This window comes from Solanum lycopersicum, chromosome 1 (genome assembly GCF_036512215.1).
Source record: "Solanum lycopersicum chromosome 1, SLM_r2.1".
Taxonomy (NCBI): Eukaryota; Viridiplantae; Streptophyta; class Magnoliopsida; order Solanales; family Solanaceae; genus Solanum; species Solanum lycopersicum.
Window position 1 is genome coordinate 65625697 of NC_090800.1, and position 19252 is coordinate 65644948.

Genomic DNA, 19252 nt, shown 5'->3' on the forward strand with positions numbered 1-19252 from the left:
ATTTGGATAATATTTGTCTGGGGTAGGTGTTGTATCATCTCACAAACTTGCCTTAGTTGCATATATAATTCAACTAAATATTATTTTAAATCATTATGCCAAGTTGACTCTTTCATTATATTCATACAATATTTATTTAATTATACACACGAGAATAAGAAGTTTTTCATTTATATTATGAGTTTAAATAAATGGAACAGTAACTAATTCTTAAAAAATCCTATTTCCATACAAAACCTAAAAAATGGAATATGCCAAAAAACGTCACCTAGCAATCACAATATTGGAGAGGAACATATGTATATACTTGAAATCATACGCTAATTGACTGTTTGGATTGTAGTGGAGTGAATAAGTTTTGATTAGTTGAACTGGAGTTTGGAGATGAAAAATATTTACCTTTTAATTAGTTGAAATCGAACCTAAAATAAAAAATAATTAAATTTTTTTTTTTTTGATGATAGGTGATCGAGTTCGTCAAATCAAGGATAACTATAAAGTCTCAATTGTAGCAAGTTTAGGTTGGGTAGGTGAATTATGAAAATGCAGCTACATTCTCTACCACAAACTTTTTTTGTGTTTTTAACATGCTACATGAATCTCAAAGAATATGAAAGAGTTGTTTTTGTGTGGGGTTTAATCCATGTGGTAAATCCCATGTTAATAATTAGTGGAGGACAAATTTTGGTCTTTCTTTGTTAATAATATAAAGACATTTTTTTAAAAATTGGTGGAGGACAAATTTTGGTCTTTCTTTGTTAATAATATAAAGACATTTTTTTAGTGTAAATAGGATGATATTGATTCGAATTACGTTAATTTTTTTATTTTTTTTTTACATTCTGTTAACATTAAAGAATTCTTAAAATATATAAGTAGGTCTAAAATCTTTATGACAACATCAATTGTGGGCCTTCTAATGGGTTGAAATTCGTTTTGTTTTTTTTGTGAAATCTCTTTATGTTGAAATTCAATTTAATTGTTTGTAGCATCAATCAAATCTATTTCTCCATGGAAGGAGTTCAAGTTTTTGGGAATGAATAAAGAATGATTAAATGAGTCTTTCAAAGTGTTGGTATTGAGTGTATCAATGTCAACAAAAAGTGTCAAAATGACACAATGGAACATGGCATGAGGTGTCTAAAATGAACAAAGTTCAATTGAGGTGTCTAAGTGAAATTTTTTTGTCAAATTTAGAGGGTCATCGATGGTTCAGCCAACTAAGAATTGTTCAATTGCATGCAAGCTAAGTATAAAAGTAGCTAGAGGCAAATTCAAAATTTAAAGCTATTATACACGCAATGATGTTCAGAATGAAGAATTCATTAAGCAAGAAGAGTCCAAATTCCATAAAATTAATTCCAGAAATCGGAAGAAAATGAACCACCAAGTCATATAAGATTCTCAGTATGTTCATGTTACACAAATCCTAATGTTACAAAGAGTGGGAGACACCATTCATCCAGACATAGAAAGGATGACATTTATTCCACCTTTTATACAACAATACACTTGTTATGCTACACACAACAGCTCTGGGATCAATTAATTTGGAATCATGCTAACCATTTTCCAATTATTTGGCCATTAGCCACTTACTATGTCGAATTAATCTTTGGTAAAAACCATGCACTAAGGAGCAATAGCTTTCTCAACTTGACATGCTGAGAGACTACTAGTTCAGAGTTATAAAAAACCCAGCAAATTCAAGTCGGAAAATGCTGGAAACAGCTGGTTTAATACTGTTAGAAAGATGCCGATCAATCCCCCATACTTGCTCTCTCCTGTGTCAAGTTCCATTAAAGGATCAGAGGCATCACCAGAATCTCACCAGCATGCAATTTTAAGAGATATTACAGGTTCTTCTCTTACTGTGTGCTGTAAGCTCCTAGCCAACACTCTTTGGACCTTTGCGGGTCATTGGCAGGTCAAGGATAATCATGAAATAGCATCTTTCTGATTCTCTGATATATTGGATTTCTCCATTCATAAGCTTTAACATTTTTCTACACATGCTCAGTCCTAGGCCTTCCTGAGTTACCCACCGACTGCTGTGGAACATGTCTTGAACCAATTCAGGAGGAAGCCCTTCGCCAGGGCATATAATCCTATGTCAAAAGAAAAATTAGATTATTTTTAATAGAAAAAGTAGTATAGCTGAAACTTAACCCCTAGAACTCAATTTTTACTACACGGAAAGAGTTGATTCGGAAAACATAGTGCAATCTAGGATGCTAGTAAAACACTGGCAAGATGAATATTTTGGAATAACTCAACCTCCAGGAAAGCTAATATAGTGAAATCTAGGATGCTAGTAAACACCAAAACCTGCACAAGTATTTGCTTGGCAGTTATTAAGTACCACACTCAAGCACCATGATAAGGTGTATAAGATTAGATTTCAAAACTAAAACATTAAGGCTATGCTTCAACTAATTCCTATCGCTGACTTGAGATTATAATAACTTGGTTATGAAGTCCACCAAAGTTGTTGTATATAAAGGAGTTGTATTTACGCAGTTCATTAGAAGCTTATACTTCTGCTGTTTCAGTTCAAAACTGGAAGAGAAACTTAATAGATGAAATGTGAGTTTGAAGTGGAGAAGATGCTTTTCCTACTCCAAACACGGGAAAATTGAAGTGGAAAGAAGAAAGATGAGCAATGGTAAAGTCGAGTTAAAAGAGACCAATAAAAAGAAGAGGATGATGCCCTGATCATTTACCTAAGTGTATAAACTTTCACTTTATAGGTTGAAGATGCCACTGATTAGTCAAAGGAAGGCCATAGAAGAAGGAAAAAAATGATAAATATGGATAGAAAATGAGGTATAAAAAGAGAAGGCAGGGTAAAAGCTATGCGAAAGAGATGTGGTACAAGTCTGAAATGCACCTTTTACTTGAGTGTGCTCATATTTGATAGGCTTATAGCCCCTACTCTAAATTTCCACAAGGTCTAAACATACATGAAATTTTTTTATACTCCTTAACGTTACATTAATATTCATTGGATCATAAATCTCATATTCTGACATGCCTGTTAAAGCAATCAGAAATATTATCCACTTAGAAAATAACCCTGAAATAAATGACACAAGTAAGCAGCAGATGGCATTCAAGTGAGAACTGAAGACTCATTCGAGAACCATTTAAAAAATCAAGGTTGCATGAGAGGGGTGAGAGTTATCAATAATATAGTACATCTTCCTGTAGTTACACGAAGAGAAGATTAATGAATGTACCTGAGTTCAATATGCACAACAGTTGCTCCATCAGATATTGGCATCATACTTGGTCGAAGTTGGATCTCTACCCACCCATCAGGTGATGGTGCATACCGCACCATGTTCAACAAGAAATCTGCCAAGACCTGTTGAATTCTCACTTGATCACCATGTACTGTTAATGTCTTAATTTCCTCTGGTATATCACGGATTAACTGCACACCTTTTTCCCTCAGCAATAACATCACTTGGCTTACAACAGCATCTATTACACTCCCAAGAAAAAAATCTTCTTTCTCAAGGGTCAGTGAACTGTTAGAAGATCAAAGGTCAGTCAAATTCTGAAAGGAAGAAGGTTGCTAATACTACATAGAATTGAAATACAGACCCATAATCCCCTCCCGCAACCTACAGAAGAACACAACAAAAAAGAAGGAAATAATCCCAAATAGTTAAATTTCAAATACTACAATGCAGTGTTGCCAAAAGCAAAAAGCGCAAATAACTCTAAGGTCCGTTGGGGTAATAACCACAAGCACAAATTAAGTGTGGCCTTTAATGAAAGAAATATGCAAAAAAAATAAAATAAAGATATATGTATATATTTTGTCCGAGACTAATAATTATAAGAACGAATGACAAATATGAACAATGAAATTGAATTTTTTACACAAAGTGAAATATTAATTCTTTAGTCTTAAGAGGCTCATTGGCAAGAAAAAGTATACTTCAGAACCTTGATGACAACACTAAAGCACACATTAAGCTAGGCGAAGCGCTCAAAACATTTTGAGTCTCGCTTCAGGGATTATGCCCGCCTTTGACAACATTGCTACAATACCAATTGCAGGCCATTGTTCTTTAAAAGAAAATATCATGTTTATTATTTTTGACTATCTGTTTTAAGTCGAGGTTTGTTGAAACCGAACTCTCTACCTTTTTAAGGTAGGGGAAAGGCCTGCATACACTACGCTTCCATACCCACTTGTAGGGTTATACTGGGTATGTTGTTGACACCTGAGTTACACCAGAAGATATTATATCATGAATAAATAGCTATTCCCTGTATTCCACTTCATGTGAGACTCTTTTCTTTTTAGTCAATTTTCCAAAAGAATGGAACTTTTTATATTTTGGAAACAGTTTTAACTTTAAAGTTCCCACTCTATCCTTAATGACATGCATTTAGAGCCACATAAATAGTACGTTATGTATAAGGTCACATGTACTCAAGTTCAAAAATCTTTCTTTCTTAACCTCCGCCCATGAAATAGAGAAAGTATTAGTTTAAACTTTATTGGACTTCCAAAAATGTTGCCGCACCATGTCAGTTCCTCCAAAAATACATAATTTTGGAGGATCTAACATGCACCCAGCGCAATTTTTTGGAGGATTTGAGCAACATTAGTTTTGAAAGAACTTCTTAGCAAGCATAATCGAATAAGAAAGACTTACCCATCCTCAATGTTTTCCAGATCAACATCCCTTATGATCTTAGACATCTGCCTCTCACAAGCAGCACTTGTCTCTAGATACTGCTTCTGATATTCTGTCAAATTTGTGGCCTCCAACAATGAATTTGTAAAGCGTATACCATTAAGAGGACTTTTTACTTCCTGACAAATGTATGCCAGCTCTTTCATCTGAGAATAACACTTCTTTTCCTGTTGCCTTTGAACTCTTAGAGCTTGCTGCAATTCGGGACTGGCTATCTGTATAAAACAGAAAGCCCCAATAGTATCACCCTCCATATTGACTCTCTTGTTTGCTGTCAAAAGAGCTTGCACATATTTCCCATTTCGGTCAAAAAAGGAAAATGGAAACTTGTCTGTGTCCTGGCCTCCGATTGCATTATGCAACACGATCATGAACTTTGTCATGGCATCTGGGCCCTTGAGCCGACAACAACTTCCAAAAATTTCACCAACTAACATTTTTCCAACAATCTCCTCTCTAGACCAACCAGAAAGCTTTTCCATGGCAGTGTTCCACTCAGAGCAAGAAGTGTTCTCATCTGATGCAAATATGGGAGGGATCAGAGGATTGGGGCTGTGCACAATGGCCTTGTAATCACCTTGAATGTGAATAAACTTGTCCATAACAATTTTTTCCCCAGTAACATCCTGCCCAACAAAGGAAACACCAACAATGCTGTTTGTGTAATCTCTGCTGGAGCAAGCATTAACCACCAAAAAAACAGCTTTCTCCACTTGTTCAGCTCCAAATGTCCTCAACTTTATTTCTACATTTTTACCTTCCACGCCTGCAGTAGTATGACTACAATATTAGTTTATTTTTCTCTTTGGTTGTCTGTTGCAGGAGTTGAGTAGAAAAGGAGCGGAGTTGATGCCAATTATTTCAGTTACAAACTATGTAAGAGTCAACATACGCACACAATAGAGAGAGCAGGTTCCCTACAATCAGGAATAAGCCTAAATCTGTACTGTACAAGAGATGGTTTTTGTTAAGCAAGAAAGAAGCTAACAGCTTAGTGATACTCTCATCAGATAACCGAAGGCGAACAAGTGATCCTGAATGCTATCAGCAAGTAAATCCTCATAACCACTACTATATACAATCGTTTGCAGTAAAAGTTTGCAATTTGAACGCATCCAAATGCCAGATTATGCCTAAGGGCACATTCTTTTTAAAACGAACTTGTTCTACACAACTTCTACCAAATAAAAGCAAGGATCAAAATAAACGTCCATCAAATGGTACAATTGGAGTGGAATGGATATGAAGGATTCACATAGACGACCCAACTAGTTTAGAATTGAGGTGTGTTGATTGATTGACTTGGTTTTGTGCATAATACCTCTCCATTTAGTTGCACACCATGCCCTATCCCTCTACCCCCAACACACACAAAGCAAGACTGCATGCTTCAGTTGACAAATTCAACAAGAAGAAGTGAACAAACAGTTTTTTCAAGTTTCGAGAATTCAGAGTTAAGAAAATCACTAGAAGCCCATGATTACTTCACGTCAGCTGTCAAACACAAAGAAGGGAAAAGATAAGATTATACCACTCATGCAGAGCAGAGAAACTCTACAACTTAAAAACTGTGCTATCATTTGGAAATGAATAAAATAAATAGACAGGTATAACCTCTTAGAGCATTGTACAGAAGTTTCTCAGCACTCTCCTGTGATTCTTTATACAGAAGATCATGAACCAAGGACTTCCCCTTTGCTTCTTCAGCTGATAAACCTGTCAATTCCACGACCTTTTCATTCCACCCATTTATGCGGCCATTGACATCAACACCAAATATGGGAGCTGTTGCAGTTTCAATCAATCTAACCATTTCTCTGGCAACAGAACTCAGTTCATCTATCCCTTGCAACTCCATTTCCCCAAGTGCATGCACAATAGCCTTAGAATTACTTGCCTCAGCATCCTTAAATGAATCTCGCAGAATTAGCTGCAAAGAGTGGATTGCATCCATTTCGGCATTTTCCCATGGTGAGCTCCGGCTTTTAACAACTTCCAGAAATGCCTTGAAGGAAGAACGTGGATGCATTCTCTGTCCATCATCCTTGTCTTCAGGATGATGCTTTGCACCACCCCACTTTATTTCTTTCGCTGTGTGGGAGCGAAACCAAAACAAAAAATCTTTAGAAGTTATATAAGCGACAGCCATACCACAAACTGCATCACCAAGTGAAGCTGCTCCAGGATACCCAGCATCAGCCAAACTGTCAGTACTTAAACCTGTTGAGTCTCCATGGTAAGCCAATAACCACTCCACAATGTCCTTTATCTGAGCTTCAGTTGGTGTGACGCCTAATGGGTAGTACTTCCGCTGGTAGTATAGAGCAGCACCATCGCACTTCACAAGGTCCATAATACTGGGGCTTTGGGTAACAATCCCCGGTGGTGAGTCTCGAAGGAGCATGTCACATAACAGTGTTTGAGTCCTTAAAACATGTTTCTCAGACAACTGTGATGCCAATTGCAACTCCATGTTCAATTGGAGTCCAAAGGCCTGCATAAGGAATTCACATGCATACCTAAGAGGAAAAGGAATGGACCGAACAGAAGTGTGGTGTCCAACAACCAAGCCCCACAGCCTCATTGAATTTCGGCCACCCCCAACAGCTTCCTCATCATTTCCATTGATAATAACTGCCAGTGTTAATGAGGCGATAGACCCCATATTTGCCATGTACTGTGCATGGCAACCATGAGGTGCTCTAAGTGTGGAACCAACTAGACATAAAGGCTGCATCAGTGATTCATCCTGAGTAACCCGCACAGGGGTAGCATGGCAGTCCACAATCATTCTCACCCTGTTCTGCTTAAACAAAAACCGTGAAGCTTGAGGAATATCTGTAGCAGGATAATGCAAACCGATATAGGGCTCTAAATCTGATCTTTTACTCTCAGCCACTACCTCTCCATGTTCATCCTCATGAAATTTATATACCATAACCCTGTCATACCCGGTTAACTCCCTGACACTCTCAACAACAGTATCACACAAAAGCTTAATGTCCCCACCAGGAAGTGATTGCAAATGAGAAATAGCCCTCACTGCAAGTTTCTGTGACTGCACGGCTCCAGCAATAGATAAAGCAGGGTCCTCAGTTCTAGCAGGCTCCAAATCAATGACAATACCTACATCAACCCTGTGCAAAATTGCATAAAAGGGCTTTCCAGAATTCTTGGAATGAATCCAAATTGGGTTGAGTAAAGTGATCTCACGTGCCCCGAATGCTCTTTCTAGCAAAACAGAGCTAGAAGGGGTAAAAAGGGTCCTAACATCAGTTCCAACAGTGAGGATCTCAGACTTGTCTAGGCTTGGAACAGATTGTGGAGTTAAACTAAGCATTTCACAGGCATTTTCACTATAAGCTATAATACGAAAACTAGCCTCATCTACAGCTATCATACAACCAAAAGGCTGAATATGACCTCCTCTTTGAATTTTAGTCAAATAAGCAGTAATTTGCCTTTCAGGCACAGATTGTGTAGTAGTTTTAACAGACTGTGAATAATCAAAAGACTTTCCAGACTCACCAGATTGTTCAAACACAGCATGAAGCCTAGCATCAGCTGTGTATTGTGCTATAGCTTTGCTTATTGAATCTTTGTAATTCATATTACTTGTACCTGAAGATTGAGCTTGACCTTGTGATGAATTATGATAAGAATGCTTTGTTCTACTTCCAGAAGCCATTTTTCTCTCTTCCAAACAAAATTTTTCTTGCTATTACATAGAAAAACTTATCAATTTCAAAACCCTAAAACAGATTACTTTTGGGAAACTCAAAAAAGATTGAATTTTTGGTTGAATACACAAATGGGGTTGTCATAATTTTATACTACTAGTAATTGAAGCAATATGGTGGACCTGTTTATCCAACAGTATTTTTTTTTTTGGTCTCCAATACTTTTTTACCCTCAAATTTAAGTCCAAAAATAATCATAACTTAATTGGTTGATTGAGTAGCTGTATTTTTAATTTGCCTAAGACTAATACATACTCATGATCCTCAAGAGAGTGATTGTGACCTTTTTTTAACTTTGAGTGTGTATAATAAACTATATAATATTAACTGTTTTATCTTGCATGAGGTTCTAGGTCTATTATGTCTATTTATGCACACTCGAAATTGGAGGGCATAATTATACGCTAAAGTTAAGTTAAGGTTGATGTTATTAACGATTATAACTTTTACAAAAAAATAAACAAAACACAAGTTCAATTTCATAAAGTTCATATAAAATAAAAAAACATTTGGAATATATGGGGAGATGCCTGGTAAAAGTTTCTTGAAAGATTTCCAAGAAATTTGAGGGAATATGTTAGAGAAGCAAAAAAGAAATGTAGTGTGTTTGTTTGATCAGAAATGAAGGGGAAAAAACAAAAGAGGTGGGGGGTCTATTTTTTGTTTGAGCCTATGCTTTGATTGTGAGTGAACCTTTACTTTTGTGTTGTAAAAATAAAATAAATAGAACTTATTAATAATTGGTCTTAATATTAAGATATGAAAACATATATGTGGATATAGTGAAATGGGAGTATGTTGTCAATAAATGTAGGGTTGTTTTATGTGATTGAGAATTCATGTTTTTGGAGTTGGCCACATCCACATGGGTTGATTATTAGATTGACCATTTTAAGAAATAAAAAATGTTTGTGATTATTTGGTAGAAGTAGTAATTGAAAGGAGGGGAGTGTGTAAATTTTATTGAATCTAAATCTATCTAAGAAAGAAAGAAAGGGAAAAAGAAGAAGATAAAAAGATGATATAGTATAATGGAAATGGTGGGGGCAAAGCAAAGTGATGAGTATTCCCTTTCATATCACATTGCCCCTCCCACGTGAAGGCTAGTACTATTATTGACACACAACCAATTCCTCCCTTTCTCCAATTATTCAAATGAAACAACACACAACATGGGTGTGTTAGCCATGAATGAACCTTCAATAAAACAAGATAGACCTTACAAATACACAAATCTATGGATGCTTTGTCAATTGAATCCATGCATTTCGAAACTAAAAGTTATTGAAGAGTCTCACGTCGGATGAAAAGAAGAAAAGACAAATGAACTAGTTATACAAATATTCTTATTACATTTATTATATTCTCCCTGTGGTTTGAAATAATTACATATTGTCTCCTTAGTTAATGATTTCAACTCAGATATACCTAGATATATGTATTTTTGCTATCAAATACAGTCTGAGATATAGATACATAAGGAGAGAGGGGAGCGAGAAAGTCAGTGTATCATAAATACAAGTGAATCACACGAGATACATTTATCGGGATATTGGATACATTCTAAAAGTACATGATATGATACGTAGGGAGAGATACAAGTGAGAGAGGCGGGGGAGAGAATTAGTGTATCGAATGCATGTTATTCCACTTGGATGTTAAGTATCTGATACAAATTACACATAATTTTGACCTCATGTATCTTTGAATGCGCTAACGACATATAATCGGGATATTGAAATCTGGCACGAATGATCATTATCGAAGACTTGCAAGAACACGTATAATTAGGGCCTATACTAGTGGAATTTGTGTTGTTTTAAAAAAAAAACAAAAAAAAAACAAATGAGTCATCTCCTTATATAAACTTGAGTAATTCTTTCTGTTATTTGTAGTTTTGATGATTTGACAAACTTAGGGACCTCATAAAGGTACCGGGTTTTCTACTTGAGTATTGCAGGTGTCTTCTTTGAAGTATTGCAGATGAAACAAACCCAGGGACCTAGTAGAGGTACCAGGCCCTCATGATAATAAGTCAGTCAACTGCCAGCTGGAGACGTACAGAAAGTAGGTGCACACTTTCCGATGGCGTCAGAAAAGTGTGACCTTTCCAACCAATGGCAAAGAAGTTTAGGAAAGTGACTTGCCCATATAAAAGGCACTTTCCTAAACATTTGTTGCTTAGTTTTTGCAACTTGAGAAACACTTTTCAAGAACTCTTGCAAAGGTTAACACAAAGCATATGCAGAATCATTCCTAGGACAACAGCAACATCTGGAGCTTTTCGTCTAGTTGTTTAGGAATTTATTCTCTTGTTCTTAAATTGTAAACCATTCCTAAATCTATAAAGGAATTGGTGTGTTGTGTTAAAAGTCTAGGTTGTCCAGGTGGGATAGCTTAGTGGGTAGATTGTTTTTCTACTTTGGCTTGTTGAGCAATAGAGGTCTGTTGCTTAACGATAAGATTGATAACTCTTTCTTACGTTTGGTGTAATCGTGTTTCGCTTTTGCTTTTGAAGATTAGTGAAAACGATTGAAAATCCTGTGAGACAGACCGTGGTTTTACTCCCTTAAGCAAGGAGGTTTCCACGTAAAATCATTGTGTTGATTTTACTGCATTTAACTTTCTGGTAATTTTCTGAATTAAAGTAAGGGACCTGGTCCATTACTCGTTAAGTGAAGGCATACATTCTATCACTTTCCTATTGAGTTAGCTAACTTTTGGGGTTGGGGTTGAATTAGACCCGATATTCATTACTTAATATGATATCAGAGGACCAAGATCCATTTCTTCTTGATACATACAATTACTAAAAATTCTTTTATGAAAGAGCAAACAGATTGAAAGAATCTCCTTGTAAAGTTGAAATCAGGTACAACAATGGAATGACTTATTTCTTTATGACATGAAAAGAGAGAAAAACAAACACTTGAGTCGTGGAACTAAGAATTGATCATAAATGATAAACTTTTCTAGTAGGAATCTCCCTAACAACTTACAAAATCATCATAGGAGTCCTTTGGAGTAGTAGAAACACTAATCTAACACATGAATAAAACACTCACACACAACAAAATGGCTAACCAAATGATTTGAATGAAAACTATAGATTGGGGGCAGGCAACTTTCTGCCTCTTGTTATGGGGAGACTCTTCACTTTGTGTAGAGGACATCTTCCCATGGATGACGATACAATGGCTGCTTCAATCTCTTCTGGTCAAATGTGTGTCTGACATTTCAAAAGTTACACGACAATCAGAATCTAGCTATCATAAACAAGAATTACCGATGGTGAATCTAAAATGGTGATTAAGCATCATTATGTAACTTACCCTATAAGCCCAATTGAACGAGCCAGCACGAAAAGTCCATTGAGGTAACCAATCCCCACTATTTCATCAATTTCTGGCTTCGTGAACATACCACTGCCCGCAAGGAGATCCAAGAAGAGGGATCCGATGGCACCATCAACGTTGAGGACTAGGTTGTTTGCCTTTGAGAGTGTGTAAGTTTCAACCTGAACAGCATATTCCATGTACTTAACAGAAGGGAAATTTTCCCTAGCATAACGCTGCAGTAGTTCCACTCTCTTATCTCTATTGTCACCTCTTTTAATCCTGTTACACAAGAAGTAGATGTGGCACGTCAAATAAAGTCTAGAAGCATGCTGACCCTACAAGTTCAAAAGAATTCCAAGTACATCATTTAATTCTACAATTGTAGGATATAATCAAGAAGCTACAATATATCCTACCTGTGGCCAATTCCTGGAACTCGAATGCCTTTTTTCTTCATACTTTCTACAAACTCATATGGAGTAAGACCCTGCAAATACAAAGCATTTGAAAATATTTATTCATCTGGACTCAAAAGAAACCAGCAGGAACTGCTTCTAGACTGATGAGTGATTAGGGAATGCTCATAAATCATAAGCCTTACCTTGTCATAAGCATCCTTGAAGTACCGGGCAGCATCATCAATAGCACCACCAAAACGCGGACCAATAGTCAGCAAACCTATTAGGAGCCACATTATTCCAGTTGTGATTGAAAAATAAATGCATATTTAGAAACCTGCAGACTACAACATACCAGAAACAAGGCAGGAAACCAGATCTTTTCCAGCCCTGGCAGTTACAATGGAATTGTGTGCACCAGAGACACAAGGACCATGATCAGCACACAACATGACACAAATCTGCCATGAAATCAGCCAAGACAAAGAATAAGGTTTATAAACAGAATAATTGTCGTTGGCAGAGACTGATGGTAGAAAGTAAGAGTTTATAACCTATGGAAAGAGTGATAGAGTTGCAACCGTAAGAACCATACCTCAATAAAACGTGTGCAATAACGTGGTAGGCTACGTTTGAACCACAAGAGGGATATTACATCACCAACACCAAGTCCCTGCTCCACAATGGATGACATGGGTACGCCAGCATAGCAAGGCTCTTCACCTGTGAACAGAAATTATAATTGTAGACACAATGAGCATCATTTCCGATTCTTATTTAGCCACCAAAAAAAAAAGCATTGATCATTGACTGGAGACAAGTGAGGTTTGCACAAGTGGTTGAGCACCTTCACCATCGACTGGTAGGTTGAGGGTTCGAGTCACACGGGAGGTTAAGTGGGAACACTATTGATCCTCTGGGAGTAGGGTAGAAAAAAAAACATTGATAGGAAGTACGCAAATCCAACTCTACCTCTATCGTCAGATATTGTGGAAATGATATGAGTTGGGGCCCGAACTTTCCCACTCTTAATTGCCGTGCTAAGATCCTCAGGTATTTGAGGAGGTGTAATTTCCTTTACAGGAGTAGTCTTTCCTGCTTCAACCTGCCAAAACAATACGGAGTGGTGTTAGAACTAATAGCAGAGTAAAAGGCATAAAAAAGCAATCTCTGCTGAATATCAAGATACTCACTAGCTTTTCAAATGCATCTTTGATTGCTCCTTCAAAAGCTTCATACGAGGTTGGAACTATAGCTCCAGCATCTCTGAGTGCTTGATTCTTTGCTTGTGCAGACTCCATTTCGCCACCACTCTTTGCTCCCTATTTGACAAAGACCATGCAAAGTTAAACTTATGTGCAAAGACTAAACTGTCCAGCCTATTCTAAAAAGAAGAAAAGAGAATGAGGCAAAAAAGCAGTTCTGTCAAAACATCTCTCAGTCTTCACGAGAGACAGCAAGCAACATGTTTCTAGGAAATGCGGAAATCAAGGGAAATAGAGCTCACCGCATGACCAAATTGTACTTCTGACTTGAAGAGCGTAGCACAAGTTCCACTAACCCAGGCAACAACAGGCTTGTTAATTTTTCCCTGCTTCAAGGCTTCAACCAAGGAATATTCATCTCGTCCACCAAGTTCCCCGAGAACAACCACCATTTTAACCTAAGTATATCAAAAGCATGATAAAAAAGAAGTGAAGAACTAGTAACTGAAAAAGTAGTTATGGAAGCAGGAAATACATCCAGATATCAAAACATCAGTTGTTTATGCACCATTGAGCTTCTAGTTAAATCAAAACAGTGGATTTACATCAATCTTAAATCATAAATACTAATGGTGAACATTAGGAAGAAAAGCAGCAAAGTCAAGGTGTTCATGTGGAAAGGGACAAACAGCAAACTTTTGCCACTTGGTTGGAATGTTAGCTTTATAATAGTAAAGCTAAAAAGTGGCTTCTTTCTAGGCATGTTCAGTGGGGGATTAGAACTAAACTAAAACAATCAGGATCTTCAAAGTAACAAAACCGAGGCCTGAGGATAACTTGGTGATGTTAATAGGAGAATGTAGCCTATATGAATGAATTACCTGTGGGATATTGTTGAAGCGCAAAACGTGATCAGAAAGGGTAGAGCCAGGGAAAACATCTCCACCGATTGCAATTCCTGCATATACCAAAACTCACTCATATTCTATTTCTCAATAAAAACAACATAAACATGCTCCAATAAGATGGATTCAGGATTCTGAATGCCCAACCTTCATAAATTCCATCAGTGACTCGAGCAATTGAATTGTATAATTCATTAGACATACCACCCTGTACATTAAGAGAAAGTTATTATTCTTATAACCTGAAAATGTTATTTCCAAACTGTTCAGCTTCATATATTTGAGTGACATCACGGTTTCATGCAATAAAGTTATGTAAAATGAATGTTTAGATGGTTGCATACATTAAAGTTAGGTAAAGATATGTTTCTGAAAGTAGTTTTCGAACAGATCGAAGAATCTCACAAGTATTTTTCTTACCTTAATTGCAGTCTACGAGATAGTAAAGCAGAAAGTAGGTGGGGACAAAATGTTGCAGGTGTAATTGATAGAGATTATCTCTCTAATATTTATTAAAATAACAATATGCAAACGGCTCTAAAAATCACTCACAGATTTTGAGACAAATCCCACGGATCCAGGTCGGTAAAGTTTGCACTGAATGATGTTATCAATAGTTCCAGCAGTATCACCAATCTTAAAAGCACCAGCTTGAATACCTCCAACAGTAGCTGGACCAATAACCACCTGAGGAAGATCACCATATTACACACCATAAAAATTGGAAATTAATAAAGGCAGAAAACTATAGTGAGGTAGTTCTTGTCGCCCTAAATGCTCCACTTGATGATCGTTAAGAGCTCATTCTACCATTTCTTTATTATATCTTAAAGAAAATATAAAATCAGCGGACAGGGGAACGGGGAATTCATTGACTCAAGGAGTGGCAACCATAAAATGTTCAGTTTATCATCCATAAGATTATCCTATAGTTGATTATACATCATCATTCAAAATCTAACCCCAACCCCAATAAAATGATAATGAATGTAAAGGCATAAACCTGATTGATATGAAATAATAGTACCTTATTATTTGCCTTTGCATAAGCAATCAGCTCCTTAGCATCTGACTCAGGAACACCTTCAGCTATAATAGCCGCAACTTTGATGGTTGGCTGTTTAAGAGCCGACATGGAGGAAGCAGCGGCACTGCAAATGAATAAGACAGTAAAGAAGAGACACAATAACAAATCTTTTGCAGCTTCAGGTTTTCACTTCAAGAGAAAGGACAATTCAAGGAAGAAAGAAAAATAGCAACAGTGGCTCATACCAACCTTCTGAAAGACGCAAAGTTAATGAATACATCAGCTGTGGGATGTGCAGCACAAGCGGCTTCGATGCTGAATGAGTAAAATGTAGAATTTAATCAGTGAAAGTGATAAGACACCAAATTCACCAAATAGAAACCAGTAGTACAAAGGTACGTGAAGACAAACATGGTTCAAATATATCTGTCAGAATTATGATATATCTGGTAGTTGTAGAAAGTTTCAGAACTAGGCATTATTACTAACTGAAGTAATTCAAGCTGAGAAACTGTGAAAACACATTTTCTGTATCTTTTATTATATGAAGATTCAAACTAAGAAAAATTAACAACACATTTGTTTCTAAGTGACTCAATTACAAACCAATAAGTTAAATAGTTAGCATGTAATATTATCACATAACCATGAAACTCAATTGCTAAAATTGGAAGCAGCCAACTAAATATATTTAAGCCACACCAAAGCTAAATTACATACTTGAAGGGACCAACAAAAAAGAAGACCATGCTGAGAAAGATTACTAATAGACATCCTTTAAAGATCCAAATGAAAAGGCTCATAATAAATGGGAATATAACAATGGTTGAAAAAAAACAAAAGAAGGACGCACGTTGAGTGTACTGGGATTGCAATTTCCTCCTGACCAAAGAAAAGTTTCTGGAATCCCTCAGAACCAGGATTAATAATTCCAGCAACAGATGGTGTTTCCCTCCCTGAAAATTTGAAAAGCATGAAATTAACACAAACCAACACATTGAAAATAACAAGATCATTGTGTGTATATCTGCCTGTAAATCAATTAAGAACCAAAAGCGCAGTACGAACCACAAAGGAAATCGAAATCAAGCATGCGCTGAATAGGAAGCTGCTTGTAGTTATAGAACAAAGCTTGTGTAGTCTTGGAGAAAAGTTGTCCAGTAGCCATTTTCCCAAATCAATTAAGATCTCTGCAAAGTTAGAACGTCAGCACCATCACCATGAACAAACAATTTCCACACAAACATAAGGCCAAAACAATAGATCAATAGATAACTATTTCATCTTACAGCTATTCGAATGCCAACGTGTATCCAAGTACTGATACGCGAAATGATATACAAATTAATTAGCTCAAAATCAAAATGGTAAATGAAGCATATTATTGAAACAGCAACATTCCAAAACAAATAAGATCACAAGGAACAAAAACAATTTTTTTTAAAAAACGGTTCTTTCGTCTAAACAGGTTTGTGTAAATCATTCCTTCCAAAAGAGAAACAAACACAAATGAAGCCTGAAAGAAAAAGAGCAGAGTGAAGTGTAAAATCTGAGCAAAGGGAAATGAGAGAAAAATGTAAAATAAATCAAATCAAGTTATACCTCGAGATCTTTTAATACGTTTATCAGATCAAATGAAAAGAGAAAAGAGTTGTAACAAGTGTTAAAACAGATGTTCATATTTATAAGCGGGAGTCGGTGAAGAACAAATAAAAGCATATGTACAACCTGGGAAACATCGAAAGAAGAAATGAAGGGCGTTTTCACAGTAAAAGACACAACCCCGAATCAAGAATTCAAGAGGGGTCACCCAGATCGGGAAGATGAATGGGGAAAAAGATTAAAAGAAATAAAAAAATCAAGAAAATGTACCTGTAGATGAAGAAAGTCCCCTAACTAGTTGGAGAATGTTGTTGGCCAGAATTAGATCTCTCTATATATACACACAAGGAAACTAATATTGTATTTATGGAATTCAAATGGGGGCTGCCACACACACATAGTAAATATATATTCAATACAAGTAGTACCTAACCAACAAAGGCAAACGAATTAGGCATAATACATTTATGAATATGTGCTTTACTTTGGTTATGTTCTTTGATTTGGTGTCTTACATAACATTCATAGTATATTATATCATATATATATATATATATATATATATATATATATATATATATATATTTACTTGTTTAACTTTAAACTTTGTAGTATTTTATACATATTTAAAATTGAATGTAGATAGGAGTGTGATCGTTTGGTATTTGTTCGGCATTATCAAATTCTCAATTTGGTAATTGGGCAATTAATAGTAAAAGCAGATATCAAATATCAAAATTTTACATCTTAATTCGATAATAGATCTATTAAATTAAGATTCAGTATGGTATTATGTAACACCATATTAAAGTTATAGTTAATTGTATTATAAAGTTAATATTATTTCTTCAATTATTTTTATCTTTCTATGTGGAGACTGGAGAGACGATATAATAGAAGATCAATAATTTAGAAGATATCAAAAAAATATAAATTAATGCAATTAAAAGACATGTATTTAAATTGTTTATGTTTATTATTTAACTCTCTTTTGTACTTGTACTAATGAGTAATTGACATATTTAATATATGACCTTTATTAAGTAAATAATTCGATATTACAAAAATATCAAATAATACTAATTACTCATACTTAATAACATAAATTCTAAAATTTTAATCACAAAAATCATACTGAACACCGAACAACAATTCAATTTGATAATTTGATTTTTGAAATTCATGCCGCTCTAAATATAAATGTTAATTACAATTAAGTTAAAAAATATACTTATGTGTTATATATAAAAAAATTATGAAGTGGAATCAGTTGTTAGTTGACCGATAATTTAATTCTCTTTTTTTTTATTATTATTATTATTTATGAAATACTAGTGTAGGGTCGCTTTGTTGAATTTTACCCAAGTCTTCCACTTCATCAAAGGTGGGGAAAATCTCACTAATCTCATTTTGCATCTTTTTCAGTGAGACTTTAATTATTAGTAATATCTTTTGTAGTTTTTATTTCAATATCTTCAATTTTAGAAAGAAAATAAGAAGATACCAAAAGTGGAAAAATAACCGTTCGGTCCACTTTTTAAAAATATTATATTAAATTAATTTAATATTTTAAATTTTGCTTTTTGATATTTTGTAGTATCATAAATTAGTAAGATTAGTATTTTGATTTTGACTTCCATATAAAATAACAGAGGATTATGATTTTTTGTTTTTTCAGAACATATCAATTATACTATATTAATATCTTATACATATATAAATAAATAAAAAAGTTTAAATAAATTTCTTTGTTAATCAATTGCACAAAAGAAAATTTTCAATCAAAATATATATATATATATATATATATATATATATATATATTTATATATTTATATATATTATTTGATATTTTATTTTATTTTCCGAAATATTGAATAACATATCAAATATCAATATAATTAAAATACATATTAAATATTATAATATCGCAGTTGCAATAATAATTTTGGATTTTAAGAAATTTCGACAAACATGCTATTTACTCTAACCGTGATAATTATCCAAGATTATAAATAAAAGTATGCACTTAACTGCTGTGATATATTTAATGAAAACATTACCCTAAAATAGCAGTACTTTTTAAAAATTAACAAAATTTTGACATTACACATAGTTCAAGCATGAATTATATGTGAATAGTATAAAATATAATAACATATAAAGTGACTTTTGGTGGAAATCGAGATGAATTATGGTAAAAATATGTGTATTTTATAAAATATAAGTATCATGCAATTAAAAATATAATAACTTGTATATAATATATTTTACTTACGCTGATATCATATTTTACTTAAGCACAATATATTTTACTAT

At 34.9% G+C, this 19252-nt stretch overlaps 2 protein-coding genes across 5 annotated transcripts; both read right to left on the reverse strand.

Moving 5' to 3' along the window:
• Positions 1-1584: 1584 nt before the first annotated feature.
• On the reverse strand, positions 1585-8406 carry PHYB1 (phytochrome B1). The gene is made up of 4 exons (NM_001306202.1): positions 6333-8406; positions 4677-5484; positions 3240-3533; positions 1585-2108 (listed from the first exon to the last, which is right to left on the reverse strand). The coding sequence occupies exons 1-4, from the start codon at positions 8404-8406 to the stop codon at positions 1889-1891; spliced, it is 3396 nt and encodes a 1131-aa protein (NP_001293131.1). The 3' UTR covers positions 1585-1888.
• A 2892-nt stretch (positions 8407-11298) lies between these two features.
• On the reverse strand, positions 11299-17459 carry LOC101263147 (ATP-citrate synthase beta chain protein 2-like). 4 transcript variants are annotated; one of them, XM_004228962.5, is made up of 17 exons: positions 17204-17459; positions 16400-16521; positions 16185-16287; positions 15581-15646; positions 15332-15455; positions 14857-14991; positions 14452-14512; positions 14281-14357; positions 13702-13857; positions 13388-13516; positions 13167-13299; positions 12790-12917; positions 12550-12655; positions 12398-12474; positions 12213-12283; positions 11791-12075; positions 11299-11687 (listed from the first exon to the last, which is right to left on the reverse strand). In XM_004228962.5, exons 2-17 carry the CDS (start codon positions 16497-16499, stop codon positions 11612-11614), a joined length of 1827 nt encoding a protein of 608 aa, XP_004229010.1. In that variant the 5' UTR covers positions 16500-16521; positions 17204-17459; the 3' UTR covers positions 11299-11611. The 4 variants fall into 4 exon arrangements, with proteins under 4 accessions (XP_004229010.1, XP_069154244.1, XP_069154247.1 ...); XM_069298143.1 differs by having other exon boundaries at positions 17060-17240; XM_069298146.1 differs by having other exon boundaries at positions 16934-17239.
• Between the last annotated feature and the right edge of the window lie 1793 nt (positions 17460-19252).